This window comes from Sturnus vulgaris, chromosome 8, assembly GCF_052056855.1.
Source record: "Sturnus vulgaris isolate bStuVul1 chromosome 8, bStuVul1.hap1, whole genome shotgun sequence".
In the NCBI taxonomy this organism is placed as follows: Eukaryota; Metazoa; Chordata; class Aves; order Passeriformes; family Sturnidae; genus Sturnus; species Sturnus vulgaris.
This window is the reverse complement of record NC_142250.1, coordinates 18,412,346-18,428,376: the sequence shown is the minus strand read 5'-3', so window position 1 is coordinate 18,428,376 and position 16,031 is coordinate 18,412,346. Positions and strand designations below refer to the sequence as shown.

Sequence of the window (16,031 nt, the reverse complement as noted above, 5' to 3'; positions counted from 1 at the left end):
ACTGTTTTAATTGGCAGAGAAATTCCCAAATGCACACAGTTCTGTTCAGCTTTGCCAGAGGTTTCTACTATAGGCAATAAAAAATACTGGACTCTGGGTTTACCATGCATATATATAAACAGAATGCTAAAATTAGTACAATTTAAATTTCTTAGGTTTTTAAAGACTGGAAATGTATTGCAAATCCCTTTTCTAGTCATGAACCTAAGCACAAGTATGCTCAGACATCTGATTTCTAGATTTCCCTGTTTTCTCTCTAAAAGAATGACTGACAATGCCATGGTATAAATATCCTTTCCAGGTGCAAAAAAACTTACTAAGCAATCAGGCAGACCGTTTTCCTAAAAGCTAAGCTAATCTGATACCAGTTCTCGTACTCAACCAGGCTCTTCAGAATAAGATGGAGTCTTACACAAAGCTATTCTGGGGCCAAAGCATGATGGCTGCACAATTTGGAAAAAAAAAAAATACAGATTTTCCAATTAATAGAAATATTTGACATTCTGATTTCCAAGGGTGATTCAAATTTATGAGAATTTGGAAATGTTCTGTTTGCTGCGGATAAATTTGTACGTGTATCTGTTTATTTTGGATAGATGCTGTACTTCTGGGATAAAGAGAAAGCTTTAAACACATCAGAGGACTGGCTATGGAGGTGGAATTACACAATGTCTGGATCACAAAGATGACTTTAGTTTCTGGACAAGGAAAGCCAAGTCATATGCAGTCCCACAGATTACTTTCTGGAGGAAAAGCTCATGAAGAGCACCACAAAAGAGAAAGGGAATACTGTCAGTTTTTCAACCTAGACAATACTCAAACACATCCATAGCGACAAAGCTATTGTTTATCAGGGTTATCTCTTTGATAAAGAGTGCATCTCTTTGTCAGGTACCTGAGGAAACACAGCCAGTTGCTGCAGGGAATAATGACTGTCCTGAGATTAGTTGTTAACCTACTTGTAAAAAAACAAAGGGTTAAAACAATCCTCTTTTTGGACTAAACCTGGGGGAGATAGAGGAGGCATTTGGCAGAATCTCTTTACTAGCTGCTCCCTTATTCAGGCCAGCAAGCAGTACTGTATTAGAGCCAAAGCAGCCTGCAACATCAGGTGAATGAAGGGAGAGCAACACTGCAAAAATCCCCCCAAAACAATAAACTCCAGCTATCTTTTCTCTCTGCTCTCTAATGGCAGGGCTGAGAAAAATGTGCAACTCCACTGGGCCTCACTCTTGTGTCCCATTCCCAGCATACTCAGCTTGTTTCCTCTCCACTGGCATTCCTGAATGCTCTGTGTGGCACAGATAGTGCTGCCATGAGCAGAAACCTTACCACTTGCTTGCAAATATAAGATATTTATGCTAATCTCTGAGATTTCCATTTATTTTATTGCTGTCTTCCTACCAAAACAAAACAGTTCAGCAGTTGTGTGGGTTTGCCAGCAGAATGAACACAGACAGAAGGAAACTGTGTTGAAAGAAGTACAGGAGACCTCTAAGGCCCCCAGAGGGGCAGTGAACACACATGGTATTAATGGATATCTGGAGGAGAATCTGCCTTTTTTAACAAACCATCCTCATAGAGGGGATCACTGTGCCTATGACCATTGAGTATTTAGTACAATTACAAGGAGCAGGAGGCTCACAGTAGGGGCTGCTCTGTGGCTCAGATAACTCAGGATGGCTCAAGTAACTCAACACAGCTCAGCATCTTGCTCTGGATTTTGTGTGTGTGTGTTCCTCTTCTAAAACAAACCAACTCCATGTACAACTCATTTACACAGAATATACTGTTCATTACATATCCCACTGAAAGGGAATGCCCAATAGATCTTTGAGAAATATTGTTACTACTACCACTGTTCCCTTCCTGTAGGCTGGAAAATTACTGCCTTTCATTAACTGCATCCATCTGATCTGGTGCATGCTACATGGAATACCTAGGAGCAGCAAATCTATCACACATGTGTAACAAACAATTTTTGTGTATTCCACACAATAATGTTACTTGCATGAAGATACAGTCAATTTGCAAAATTCATCAGATGAAGTTAAAGGTCTGTTGTTTTTTTTTAAAGCCACTGCCTAGCACAATCAGCAAATCTTATTTAGACAATGTAATCACTCATGTAATCACTTCAAAACTCATTCTGGATCAAAAAGCAGACAATGTACCACGACTCACCTAAAGCACACATATAATTCTTATGGTACATGCATTTGTCTATATCCATCCCCCAAAAAGCCAAAGCATTTCCAATGCCCAATACCTTGTCCTAGTGACCTCAAATTGTAAAAGAGACATCAACAAGCAATTGAAAAACTTACTAGGAAGAATGGTCTGTGGAAGTTTCCAGAGGAGCAACACCTGCTGTATTCTGCAAAAGTCCAAACAAAGGAGTCATTGATATGCACTTAAATGTGAAGAGAAAGAAAAAGGCTTGCTTAAGTAATTTTCCATCTATTGCTTCAATATTAGCCTATAGGAAACATTGAGGTTTAAATCTAAATGCAATTTAAGCTGTCAATGCCTTTGCAGAAAAGCAACAATTTCCCTGAGTTCCTTCAGGGCAGTGACAGGTTTTTAGCACAGCCGATGCCTTTTCACAGTGCCTATTCTTTTGTCTGCAAATGAGTCATTGTGAATAAAGCCAAAAGCAAGAAGAGATAACCAGCTGGGCCATGACCAGGAGACACATGCTCATAATTATTTCCCCAAGCTTTCCCCCAACCGGTCACTGCCCGCCTTTGCTTTAAAGGTGTATTACATTTCTGCAGCACAATACATTCCTCAGCATTCAAAAAAATATCAAAGCTCTAAAAAGAAAAGCGATGTTTCAGTTCAGTTTCCTTACTTAAGAGAAGCAATGCCAGCTGCACAGGTTCAATAGCAAAAGCCAGTTCTTAGCCGCTTGCTTTAAATCCATCTAACGCTTCTTAGACATATTATTGAAAAATTGGAGGCAATTTTAGAAGCAATTCTCTATTTGGTGTCCCCTCATCTATGTGAGGATTTCTATACAGGAAGAAAAAGCAAATCTTGGGTTTGAAAAAGCAGCTTTTCCAAGTCCTCGTGAAATGCCGCAGCTTCAAAAAAAAAAAATCAGCAACAGAAAAAGAAAGAAAAAATGGCGTGCTACCAATTAATCTATCATTTCATGGTTCGAGTCCTGCAGACCCTCGAAGCAGCAGCAGCAGCTGACCTGCCCTAGAAGGCCATGGCAAGGTGCAGCATAAGGAAAATTGTGTAAAATCTCTCAGGAATATCCAAAATCTTGGGCAGGCGTGAGCTCCAAGCAGAGAGCAGGGCTTGTATGGAGGGAGAGTAGATGGCAACACGCTTGAAAGGCACGAGATGATGACGTGACACGCCAACCAAGAATTTTAAGCTGATTGCTGCTGCTGCCTATTCATGTGAAAAATAGAGAGGGTTTTTTTTGCAGACACTGAACTCTAAACCTGAAACGGGGACTGGGATGGGGGTGGGGGCAGCTGAATGTGAACGTGGTGGTGGGGTGAGAGGGGAAATCACTGTATCTGAAATGGATTTCAAGCTGGATTCTCAGCATCACATTCTATTATTTCTGACAGCGACACAGCAAGCCATGCAGTCAGAATGCTCAGAACCATTATTTATCCCAACCTCATTTAATAATCATCCAGCAGTGAATAGATTAGAGCAGAGAGTTTGGAAACGGGGATTGGCAGCATGAAAAGAATAGGAAATACCTTCTGTGGCTTTTTATGTGGTGCTTTATAAAGCTTCTCCATTTTTTCTAAATCTGCCTCTAACTCAGTCTGGTAGAGGTAGAGGTCTTTTTCTAGATCACTCTGGTTAAAGAAGGAGAAGAAGAATGGGAAAACAATGCTTAGGGTTAGGGGAAACCAAAGGAATGTTAATTTTGAAAAAAAAAAAAAAAAAAGAGAGCCTTTTTAATCAAAAAAAGAGGAAGGTGGCATGGAATACACAGAAAATCACTAGCAATTAATCATGTTTCAATCATCACAGAGGAAATAGTTTTAGGCAATTAACATTAAAATCAAGAGATGCACAGGCCTGCTAGAATCTATTTCTACAAACCATAAAGTTATAAAACCACCTGTAAAGAAAAACAAAAAGATACTGTAATAATATGCAATATGCTGTTAGTATAATTATCATTGTAAGTCAAGATAGCAAAACAACCACTCTAAATTATGGCTGATTATGATTTAAGAATTGTTTATTAAATCAATTTACTAGCTACTTAATTGTTAGGCTAATGAGCTCAAGCCCAATTAAAAAAAAAAAATCACTCACAAGCACACAAAACTCAAGCAATGCTACAAGAAAAAAAAGGAAAAGAAAACCACATACACACATATATACGCGCTAGATGCTGTAGTGCAACGTACGTGAGACACAATTACCTTTCTATCCTCTCTAGTAAGGATAGAGCAATCTCCAGGAGTATAATCCCAAATCTTTTTTGGAGGCTGATGGAAAGCAGAGGAAGGAAATGAGGAAATGAAGATAAGGAAAGACATCACAGAGAATATGGAAATTGGATTAGAACAGAGGGGAAATACAATAGGGAATTTGCATCAACACTGAAAAGAAATTATAAAATAACAACAAACCACAACAGAGAAAGAGAGAGAGAAAGAGGGATAAATCTGCTATAGCATAAATATCAAGAAATCATGGGAGGCAAAAGGGAACATACATGCAGTGTGGAAGGGGCTGTTTTCAGTAATGTTTTTGGAAATTTTTTTGCAAGTTGCTCTAAGGGATTTTGGACTTTCTAGAGGGTGCCCACAGCTGTTGGTTAAAGCATTCTTAACAAAAAAAACCAAAACAAAATGGGGAGAAAAACCACACAGTCATAAAAAGCATTTGTTTTGCTCATTCTCCTTTTCAAAAGGAAAGGGTAAACCAAGGGCCTTTGACAAAGAAAAGGGAAAATCTTTCTCACTTCTGTCAGCGTATGAATACATACCATGTGAACAAATGGCTGATTTTCCCGGGGTGGCATTGTGGGGCAATGAGAATGCAGAGTTGTTATTTTTTATTTCATTGGTTTGGGGGTTTGTTTGTGGGGGATTTTTGGTGGACAGAGTGGGACACAAGAAAGTTTGGGAACTAGTTATTTAAAATTCATCCTACAGCTGAAAGTGCTGATTTCAAAATGGATTTTTTTCCTGTTTGGATGAACATGTAAGTACAATGCAGGATTATTCAAATTAGAAGAATGAACAGGACTCCAATGACTGGAGTGAGCAAAGCTACAAAAACCACGTTCTTTGGGCTGTGGCAACAAAGCTCAGAAAAGGCTTTGCCAGCTATAAATTCTGAGATAGCATCCTGAATTCAAGTGTCTGACACCCACGCACTATTTATGGAGTTGCATGTTCAGGAGCTGGCACAGTTCTTGGGGAGCATGGCTGCATGGGCTTGTAACAAAAGTAAGTTCAAGGCAAGCCTCATAAGAGAGAGCAGCACTCAATGGAAGTGCCCTGAGCAAGGTGGGGAACTTGTCACCAGAACAGATGGTCTGCTGAACATGAGACAGATTGCCCTGAGATACCCTCTTCTGGAATGAGGCCAAGGCTGCATGACTAAAAGCACAAATCCGTGCTTCTAAAGAACAGGTATATCCCCATATGTAGAAAGGACCAAGGGCATAAATGCTCTTCTTTCTTTGACATATATTCCATTAACTCACACTAACTTAAAGGACCACAGAGATGACAAACCTTCACTCATTGCAAAAGCAGATGGCTATTAATTACATGGCAGCAAAGATAAACAGGTTTCTTCTTACTGTGGAAACCTTAAACCATGACAAGTTGTGAGGAGTTAAATCCTTATATTGACAACACTTAAAAGCCTCAGTGATGTGAGATTTATCTTTTACTGCCTAAACATTAGGAGGTCTCATCTCAAACAATACTGAAACTTCTTCAGCATAGGACGGAAGGGCTATAGCTATAAAACATAGTTTTCTATGAAAGACTGGACTACTCAACCACTGTACATCCTTGCTTTTCAGCAAAAATTACACTATTTTTATGATGTGATCAGACTGAGCACACAGCTCCAGGTAGCTGCATTCTGTGCAGAGGAACTTTGTCACTTCTGTCAGAACAAAGACTAGATTTAAAGGAAACCTGCTCTCTAGTGTCTCTGTGCAGTTGCCTTTGAAGACAGTACTGAACCTTAAAACATACTTCTGTTGTACACACATGGAATCTCAGCAGCACTCAAAAATCCTGTGCGTGGGTATTTGACTACTGACCTCAAGGGGAAAGCAGAAATGACAAACCACCACTATGTTTGAATACATGTGAAAGGCTGATACTGACCCCCTGGTGCAGGAAAAGTAGCTTATTAAACAGTATTTAATAACTAAGTTAATAGTGTTTAATCAGTAAGAACCAATCCATAAAATGCTTTAAAAGTCACATTTTTTTCCCAGTAGCCCCACTGATGTGTTCCCTCCATCTAAATGTTCTTTGTCCTATTGAATAATTAAGCTTTAGTTCATTTTTTCCAGAGGGGAAATCAAGGCTTTTTTTTTTCTCCACACATAGCAACACAGCTCCATTTGAAAAGAAAGAACACTATTCTCAGAGTCCTTTGGCTTCAGGGAAGGGCAAGGGGTATTCAACACAGGCTAATGTCCCCCATTTTATGCAATGGGCAGCTACATGCATAAGGAAATAAGCAGGAAACAAGGTCATGATATGTTTATGGACAGCTGGAAATGACTGACCTACAGTTCACAAGCCAGGGACAGGAATAAATCATTCTCCTTGACTTAGAGCTACCTATTAGCCATCCTAGATCTTGTTAGGCAGAAGGAGAAAAAGGGCTTTGAATAAGGACTTTCAAAAATGAGAGCAGGGTATTATTTCTAACATTAACAGCAAAAATGCAGTTTGAACTATGGCGTGTGAAAAAATATTACCTGGTTGATACATAGTGCTGGAAGGTGGGGAATGTTTGTAAATGGCTTCAAAACACTAAAAGTGGCCACAGAACAGCTGCTTTATGTTAGTACCAGGATGACATTATGTACAATCACATCTTTAAATGAGTAAGGCAGCTGTTTCAAATTTAGGGCCTAGGAAAGAGATGTGACAATCATAAAAAAAAATAAATTAAAAAAAAAAGGCAGGTTGACTTCATTGGTCATTGCAACTATCAAACTTACCGGTTTCCCAAACTCCAATTCCGAAAAGAATTTATACCAAGGTTCATTCTTTAAATCTATCTCTTCTGGGCTTATATCCCGAGTCTAAAGGAGTTGGTGATAGGGGAATGGAAGAAAGAGAAGGATAACATTATGCAGAGAATACACAGAAAGGGACTGTTAGAGATGCAGATCCCATGGCTTCCATTCTGAAATGTAGATATTTAGCCTTATAATTTGGAATTTCTATAGCATGTTTCTCATAAAGGCTATGAACCGCTTTGCAAACATCAGTTAAGCCAAACAGCATCACTGTGAGCAACATGAATATGAATGAATTGCATTTTACAGGTCAGGAGACCCTCACAGAGAGGGAGAGATGATGCAGCTTGCTCAGAGTCACAGGGAGACTCAGTGGAAGAGCTGAGAGTCAAGCAGTCCCTCAGTCCTACTGTCGGACACTTTTATCAAGTCCAAAGCTGCATGTACCTTATTTTTTTTTTTCATCTTCATTTGGTCAAAAAAAAGACCTTAATCAAATAATACTGCATCTTTAACAGCACATGAACATGTGAGAAACCCTGTTCTATACACTGCAAACAGAGTGGAAGGTGGTTTTCTAAATCATACGAGACACATGTCAGAGAGAGTGCATCCTCAAAGATCTTTGAAAGGATGGACAGAGTGACAATATTACATGTTTCTTCACAAATAAATGTTAGAGTATCAGACAAAACTACAATGAAGAAAAATCAGACAGGACAGAAAACAGTACAGCTGAAAAGTAAATTCCCTTTCATTCAGACCATCTGTCTTAATGAAACAAAAAAAAAAATTGAAATAGTTGCAGTTCTTTGAAAACACTGCTGTTGAGGTAAGACAATAAAAGTCCATTGCTAAAGCTTCTGAGGTGCCACTCCACAAAAGACATCTACCTAATTCTTGCATTTCAGCATACCTAGTCTAAGAGAGAGTGGATCTCAGTGCATTAAAAATATAAACACATTATGTCTGCTGTGCCAGTATGATCCCAAGTGCTCCATCAAAGGAAGAAGGAGCCACACAGATGCAGAGTATCCTCATAGAAATAATTTTGTGATGGGTTTACTAAGGCAGTTGACAACAGTGCTAACTTGGATGTCCCATATTCTGCCATAGTCATTAGCATCACACAAAGAAAACCTCTAGGAAAAGAGCTCAGGATTGATACTGAATGAGAGGCAATGCAAGATAAACAGTTACATCATGTTTAAGGCCCGATGGCCTGGAGAATGATTTGGTTATTTCTTCAAGGCATAAAGAAATCAATACCTCTATTTTTTATTTACTGCACTACAACTAAAAGCACTCAACTTATATAACTGCATTTACATTAAAACAAAGCCCCCTGATGTCAACAGGAGGCTATTCATTGCTCTGAAATGGTTTTGGATTGGTATTCTGATAGCCACAGCTGTGGGTGTGATTACCAGGAGATACTCACAAATCTCCTGCACCTCCCTCAAAGATGTCATCACTAACCACTACAGTGCTGTTATATTTAATGAGACTGATGGAGACTGCAAAGCTGCTATTCCAAGGCCTTCAAATTAAAGCTCATAAAATAACATTGGAAGTAACACAGCTGTCACTTTCATCTTGGTTTTGTTGAGCTCTGTACATACAAATTTTTTCAATTATGCTGATGATGGTTCTGCTTGTGGCTTTTAGACTCTGATTCCTCAGTTCAGTACCTGATGAAGTCTGAACACGTAAAACAGTGCCACTGGTGATGACAGACCTTTTGCAAATGCTTAAGTACACAGATGAAGTCGGCCTTTTGCCACAAGTTTTAATCTTGTCTGTTTACCGTGAGACAAAATTGATGTTTAAGTCAGCAGAAATCTGGCTCCAGGACGGACTGCAGGAATGGAGGTGTCATACCATGCTCAAACCACTCCTCATTGGCACTTCTCTAATGGGATGAGCCAACACCCAGTGGTATCAAGAGGGAGTCATCCACCCATTGCAATAGGCACTAGGATCATGCTCCCATCAGGAGCAACTTTGTTGAAGTCAATGAAGGGACACAGGTGTGAAAAGAAGTTGGTTGCAGGATCTTCAAAAATTGATGGACCTTGATTACACTTGGAAGGAAAAAAGAAAACCCACCAAAATACTAAGGAGAAGCATCAGGTCCCACATCAGACTTGATTCTTACATTTCTATTGATTTAAATTGCTATTCACTCTTGTGTAAAATCCTTGGCAGGTTTTTCAGGAGCATTCCCTTATCTATTCCATGCATGGATCAATGTCTGAGCTGTTGAGGTACAAAGTCCAGTTTACATTTGGAAACTCACATGCAATTAGCACTTCTAATTGAATCCTTCAAATTAATGCCTTTATAGAACCATTATATCTTTATACACTATCTTTATACACTACTAACATAATTCAGTATTTTCTAGCAGTTATAGTGTCACACTTGCACCACAGAAGGACATCTTCAGTGATTTGTGGTGATTTATATAGGACTGGCTAACGAGGTTAGCATCACCTCTCTGCCTGTCCCTTGTCAAGTATTTTCAGACAAGGCTGAAGAAAGAGACTTTTGTATGTCCCTAGCTGTCACAATTCACAGCATTGCTTACTAATTCAGACTGAAATTGGTAACAGCTCACTTAATATGCGAGGTTACATTCCACCATAGCTGGAGAGTTCACATTCAGTCCTGTCACTTCACAGAAGTGGTGAGATCCAGCTGAGGAAAAAATCACCCCAGGGAAGATGGCCATGTCCTAATGCATCTCAGAGGCACCCACTGAGACACACTAAAGGCACTCAAAACTACTTTCATGTTTAAAGCATCAGAGGAACATAGAAACTGAACCTGCCTTCTCTGTTGCATAATGCCTTCAAACCTCCTGCATCAGCTAATGCTGTGCCCTAGAAAAAGTACAGCTGGCAAAACAGCTGTGGAACAGATCACAGTGTCAAACATGGATTAAAAACTAGGGTTAGTGATCCATACTTAACACGGAAAACAACACGTCCAAAAGGAAAGAAGTCTCTCAATCCCCCTGGATCTTGCTTTAGAGAGAACAAAAATGTTAGGAAGTTATGCAGAACAGTTTTCAAAAAACATCACACGAGCACCGCAATATAAGCCTAAGGAATCCCATCCAAATAGAACCACACAAGCATTTAGAGAGTATTTCATAATTTCAGGATAAAGCCACAAACAAGGGTAAATCAAACATTACCATCTTTTCGTTGTTCAGAACAGAGGACTTCCCTGGCTGATAGTCATAAATGCTCCTGGGTTCTGCACGGTATTTTCTGGTGTCCACCTTCTTGTCTGGAGGCTCCCAGTCAGTCCTGGGGAAAGAAAGATCAATGAACTCAAAATACTGTGGTTTCTATGGAGGCAAGCACTCCATTCTGACAGATGCTTTACCTCATTAATTATGGTTTAATCAGGGTACTTTTTTAACCTAGGAAAAGAGACTGCTACAAGAGGAACAGTTGAGATAGGGCTCTGGACATGTATTTGATTATCTATTGCAGGCAGAGCTGGATACAGCTCAGCAGCTGAAATAACGGGAGCAGAGGGGGGTTATTCTAAGGACTTTCAGTAAACTTCCAGACTTTAAATCTTTAAATTTTTTCAATCTTTTCCCCATTGGAAACAGCTTAATGATGGGCTTCAACTAAGCTCACAAATATAAACACATCCAAACTTTGAGCAGAACTCAGATTAAATTCCCTTTGCTAAACTTCTGCCTTTTAGCCACATCGCTGACTACCTGACTACCACTGCTCTGGATTCTGAGGGCACTCTGGATTCCAAAAGGAGTTTTTTCTAGAGACATGAATGAATTATCTCAGGCTGCTCTATTTTCATATGGCTAAGAATAGTCCATTGACTATCCAAACCACTATAATCTTGTGCAGTGCCCATACTGACACAGCTGAAACAAAAGTGACAAAGCATTCAGGGTCCATATCCTACAAGGTCCTGCTAGTCTGAAAACTGGTATCATCAAACACCTAATGCAAAATAACAAATGCTCTTCAAAAAGTCAAGAAAGCAGCCTTTTTAAGATGGTAAACTAATTCTGATTTTGCTTGGCATGTTGTCTTTGATGGGCAATGCATATGTGGATTAATCTCACCCAGAATTCACCAAATCAAAGTGAGGCATCTATCCCAAACTGCTGCTCCAGGTTTCATCTCTCTTACCCTTCTGATCTGGTTAGGACAGAAACAAACCACTGAGCTGTCTAAACTCTCTCCACTGGCTGAGGAGAGACAGACAACCAATTTAATTTTTTTTCTTTCTAAAGTAAGGCAAGATGACAGCCAAAATGACTGGCATACAAACAGTGTACAAATTTCAACAAGGATGATCTTTCCTGACCAGATTAACTTGATTGCTTAAGACTCCAAGCACAGAGAAAATTCTGGTGAGGCACTGGTTTACCACTAGATAATAGTAAGCATTAATTATGGTAATCTTTCCATTTGCAAGAGTTTTCTCAGAGGGCAAATACACTATGTCTTCAATTCCTGCATCTATACTTTCTATCAGTAAACTTTGTCTCCTGATCCAGTGACCTGAGATGCTCACTAAAGCAGTAATGTCAAATAACAGCTTTGCTCATTTGATGCAGCAAGTGAAAAACACTAAGAGCATGTAGAAGGTGGTAAAGGAGGGAGGAACAGTTCAAGAGCTGGGAAAATTCAGCGGGACAGAAAATATTCTTTGCTCATTCTGCTTTCCCTTCATTTGGTAAATGCATTCCTTTCTGTTATTACCATAATAAACTAAGTAAAAAACCAGGAGGGAAAGACCAGAAATGACACTGCTGACCAGAACCTACTTGCAAGAAAGTTCATGTGGGTAAGACTCCTCAGAGATGGAAAAAAGTAACTAAGTTTTTACCAAGATTCAACATAAATCCTAATTTTGCTTTTCCACAATTATCACTACTTGCTTGTATTCTGAGGTGCCTTTACAGTGTCACACTGAACCCAGAGTTTTCACTGTGCCTATGTGGTAGGCACTATATAAGCATGACACCCAACTCTTCACCCAGGCAGGAGACTCTGTGTGATGCCTGATAAAAAAAGACAGAATGGGGGACTGGGCTGTGACAATGAAGGAATCCACTGCCACCTAATAAAAGATTCAGAATAAAAACTATATATCCAAAAAAAGTTTAACTGGAGTTGTGGACCTAAGGCTTCCACTTTTATCCCTTTCCTAATGACAGCTTTCAGATATTCTTCCAGAACTGATCTATATACAACTTAGCTCAGGTCACCTTTCTGGGCTTGATTTCAGTGATGAGGTACGGTTTGGCAGTGGCAAAGTGGCAGATCTCTTCACAACCTTCTCAGAATCAATGTTGTCCATCTCACTCTTGGAGCGGGGAACTTGGGTTCTGCCTGTAGGATAAATCACATACAGGAATACTGGTGACCTGGATAGGAGGCAAATAAATACATGCTTTACATGCCCTTTCTGTCTGACAGAATAAACAAGAAACATGAATTACTTACTGTCCTCAGAATAGGAATAACGAGGAGAGCATGAATCAGAATCTTCATCTGAAAGACAAAAGCATTTTCCAAGTGAGTTGAAAAAGCCCCAAAGAAGAAGCACCAGAGACCCTTTAATTTCTTCTACTAATGCATTCACCATAATTTGAGTGATATGCCCAATACTTACCACAGGGAGAAGATCCTAAAAAATAAAATTCCAATGAGGTTTAAATTGCATTTGAAAATAATTCCTAGATTAGATATAAATACTAATATACTACTTACACTAATACCTTTCTCCAGATAAATGCACACAGTACTTTAAAAAATAATCCCTTTTTATCATAAAGCTCCTCTATAGCAAGGGTTATAGATCCACTTTATCAAAAACTGAGAGATAAATAGAGGATCCAAAAGTCATATGATTAAAATCATTCATTAGGTGCTAGACACAATGATACAGCTGAGGAGTCCAGCTAACAATCACATATGATTTTTGTATTTAGCTATTAGAGAGCATCCAGATGAGCAATGAAGGAGCAATAATCCAAAGCAATGAAGACAGTGAAGAGCCTTGAGGTGAAGCCGTATGAGAAGTGGCTGAGGTCACTGTGTCTGTTCAGCCTGGACAAGAGGACACTGAGGACAGACCTCACTGCAGGTACAGCTTCCTGGGAGGGGCACAGGAGGGGCAGGCACTGATCTCTGCTCTGGGGTGACAGGGACAGGACTGAGGGAATGGCCCGAAGTTGTCAGGAGAGGTTTATGTTGGATATGAGAAAAGATATTCTTCAACCAGAGTGTGGCTGGGCACTGGAACAGCTCCCCAGGGCAGTGGTGACAGCACCAGCCTGGCAGAGCTCAAGCAGCGTTTGGACAATGCTCTCAGGCACAGGGTGTGACTCTGGGGGTGTCCTGTGCAGGATTAGGAGTTGGACTTTGATGATCCTTGGGGGTCCCTTCCAACTCAGAATATTCTGTGATTCTGTGACTGCAAAGAGAATTGTGAGCTGACATATTACTAATACCTCTGCAAAGAAACCACTAAATGCGACAGAGAAAAAGACATAAAAACAAAGAAGATGAAGCTAGAATAAACTAGATTAAAAAACATTTTTAAAAAGTGTTATGTGAATTTAGTGATGACAATCAAGGCTTGAAACAATTACCAAATTTTCTCTCAAGGAGGACATCAATCAGATGCTACAGCCAATCTTATCTGCTGGAAAAAACCAATTTGGCTAACTCAGCTGACCTGAAGTTGCACTCAAGCCTTCATTAAGCCTTTCAGAAGGTTCAGGATCATCTAAACTTCTAGCCTATCTGCTTTAGTTCTCTTGGTGAATGAATTAGAAGGTTAAAATTCCAAAAAGATGGTTATTGAGTCTTACTATACTTATCATAATCTTCAGGTTAAGAAGGCCAATTCCCATGTTTTAAACCTTAATGAGGAAACTAAATATTTATATTACACTGAACTGTTGACAAAAATGACTTGTATTCTTAAACACAAGTTTGGTTTACTCCAATAGAAAAATACTTGGTAAATCATAAAACTCTCAGCAGTCCCTACAAATACAGATAAACAAATGTCTAAAACTACCTTCACAGCTATTCACCTCTAATAATCTTATTTAGTGTTGGTAATCAATAAAAGACAATTTCATTTACTTACTTGATGAAAACTATCAATATTCATTACAGCTCATCACTCAAACAAGAAAACCATACAATAAAAAATTCACTTCAGATAATGGCTATTTTCCAATTTCTTATATTTTAATATCTACAACAATGAGGAAAATAGGCATGTTTGTCTCTGAGTATCTTACGAAGCAGAGTGTCAACATTTCTTTCCTTTTTACACAAGAAACACTGAAACAGAAATCTGGAATGCTTTGATAACGTTAAAGAGTAAATTAGAATTGAGTATTAAAACATCTGTTTCTCAAAACTGCATTCTATCCATGGAACTCTTCTTCACAAAGCAGGTTATCACAAGTTTGTAACTTCAAATCTGATTCCTTTAAAGAAGAGAGGCTGTTTCCCTCTGCAGGGTTGGATTCCATTTCATAGTCTGGACATATTCAGTATGTTTTTAGAAATGCTGAATATATTTTTGAAGGGAGCCCAGATCTTGATGTATCTAGGAGATCTTATGCATCAATCAATTCTGACATTAATTGTATGAAAGTGAGGCTCCAAACCATCTCTGTATATACCCTGCCACTGATTATGGATCTTTGAAGTGTTTTCTAAACATGAAACGTGTACTGCAACCCCTCCAACTCATCTACATAATCAAATCTTTTGTATTTCTTATCAAGGAAAGAATCCAAGCAAATATTAGAGAAATGTTTCCCAATATATTGAAAATAAAAATTAGTGTTTAGTCCAATAAAATTTCAACTATATAAACCAGCAAATTACTTTCATATGCACATTTCTAAGTACATAGGAGACATTTATGGGAGAACAGACTCTTTAATATATTGTCATCACGGGGTTTGCAAACTATTTTAGTTCAGATGAGTAAAATGGATTTTCAAACCTCATTATGAACAAGGAAATATTCTCTGTAAAACTCTTTTATCCATTAATTATTGAAATTGTTTCTCTCTCACCCATGCCCACATACAATTCAGCCAAGAGAAAATAACTTACCCTGCATTATGAGTGGCAAGACAGGGCTCTTCACCTAATACACTTCACTAAGAAATTATCAAGTATCTTAGATATCTGTATGACACTTCATCCACATTCGTTTTAACAATGAAATACACCTTATATTTCCTTGCCTTCTTTGAGTATCTCAGCTCATATTGCATGCTTTCTTCTTACACAAAACCCAAAAACATTGAATAAAATGGTTAATTAATAGTCTCACCAGGGTTGGCTTGAGGCACAGGCTAAGTAGGCAAGTTTCTAAATTGTAGGATCTAAAGTGTCACCAAAGCACCAAGTCAACGAGGCTGTCACCAACAACTTCCCAATCAGGAAATGTCTATACACCCAATGTGTGCAGCAGATTCCTGTGTTTCTCATATATAAATATTTTGCACAGTCACACAATTATCACTGCAACAGACACTGCTTCACCATTCCTCAAGTATGACTACAAAGTATTCTGATTTGAATATGAAGTCTAAAGGAATCTGCTGAGCACATGAAGAGATAAAGACAGTGTTATTTCAAGTTGCAAGATGTACTGATGGGACCAAACTCTGCCCTTGCCTAAATATGCCAAGTGCACCTAAGACCAGCCCTGAAACTATGTTACCAAGTTATTTTTATTTTAAAAGACTATACAAAGGGACTGATCCAAAACT

At 38.9% G+C, this 16,031-nt stretch overlaps 1 protein-coding gene across 50 annotated transcripts in view; it reads right to left on the bottom strand.

Moving 5' to 3' along the window:
- Window positions 1-16,031, bottom strand: part of SORBS1 (sorbin and SH3 domain containing 1) — a 162,720-nt gene that overhangs the window by 25,773 nt on the left and 120,916 nt on the right. For 44 of the 50 annotated variants that reach the window (XM_088169005.1, XM_088168978.1, XM_088168985.1 and 41 more), the window contains 7 exons: window positions 12,721-12,768; window positions 12,483-12,606; window positions 10,419-10,533; window positions 7,196-7,279; window positions 4,410-4,475; window positions 3,729-3,830; window positions 2,328-2,377 (listed from right to left, as the gene is read on the bottom strand). In XM_088169005.1, the coding sequence (XP_088025131.1) occupies window positions 2,328-2,377; window positions 3,729-3,830; window positions 4,410-4,475; window positions 7,196-7,279; window positions 10,419-10,533; window positions 12,483-12,606; window positions 12,721-12,768 (589 nt within the window). The remainder of the gene's footprint in view (window positions 1-2,327; window positions 2,378-3,728; window positions 3,831-4,409; window positions 4,476-7,195; window positions 7,280-10,418; window positions 10,534-12,482; window positions 12,607-12,720; window positions 12,769-16,031) is intronic. The other 6 variants (XM_088168984.1, XM_088169008.1, XM_088168976.1 and 3 more) reach the window with 5 other exon arrangements.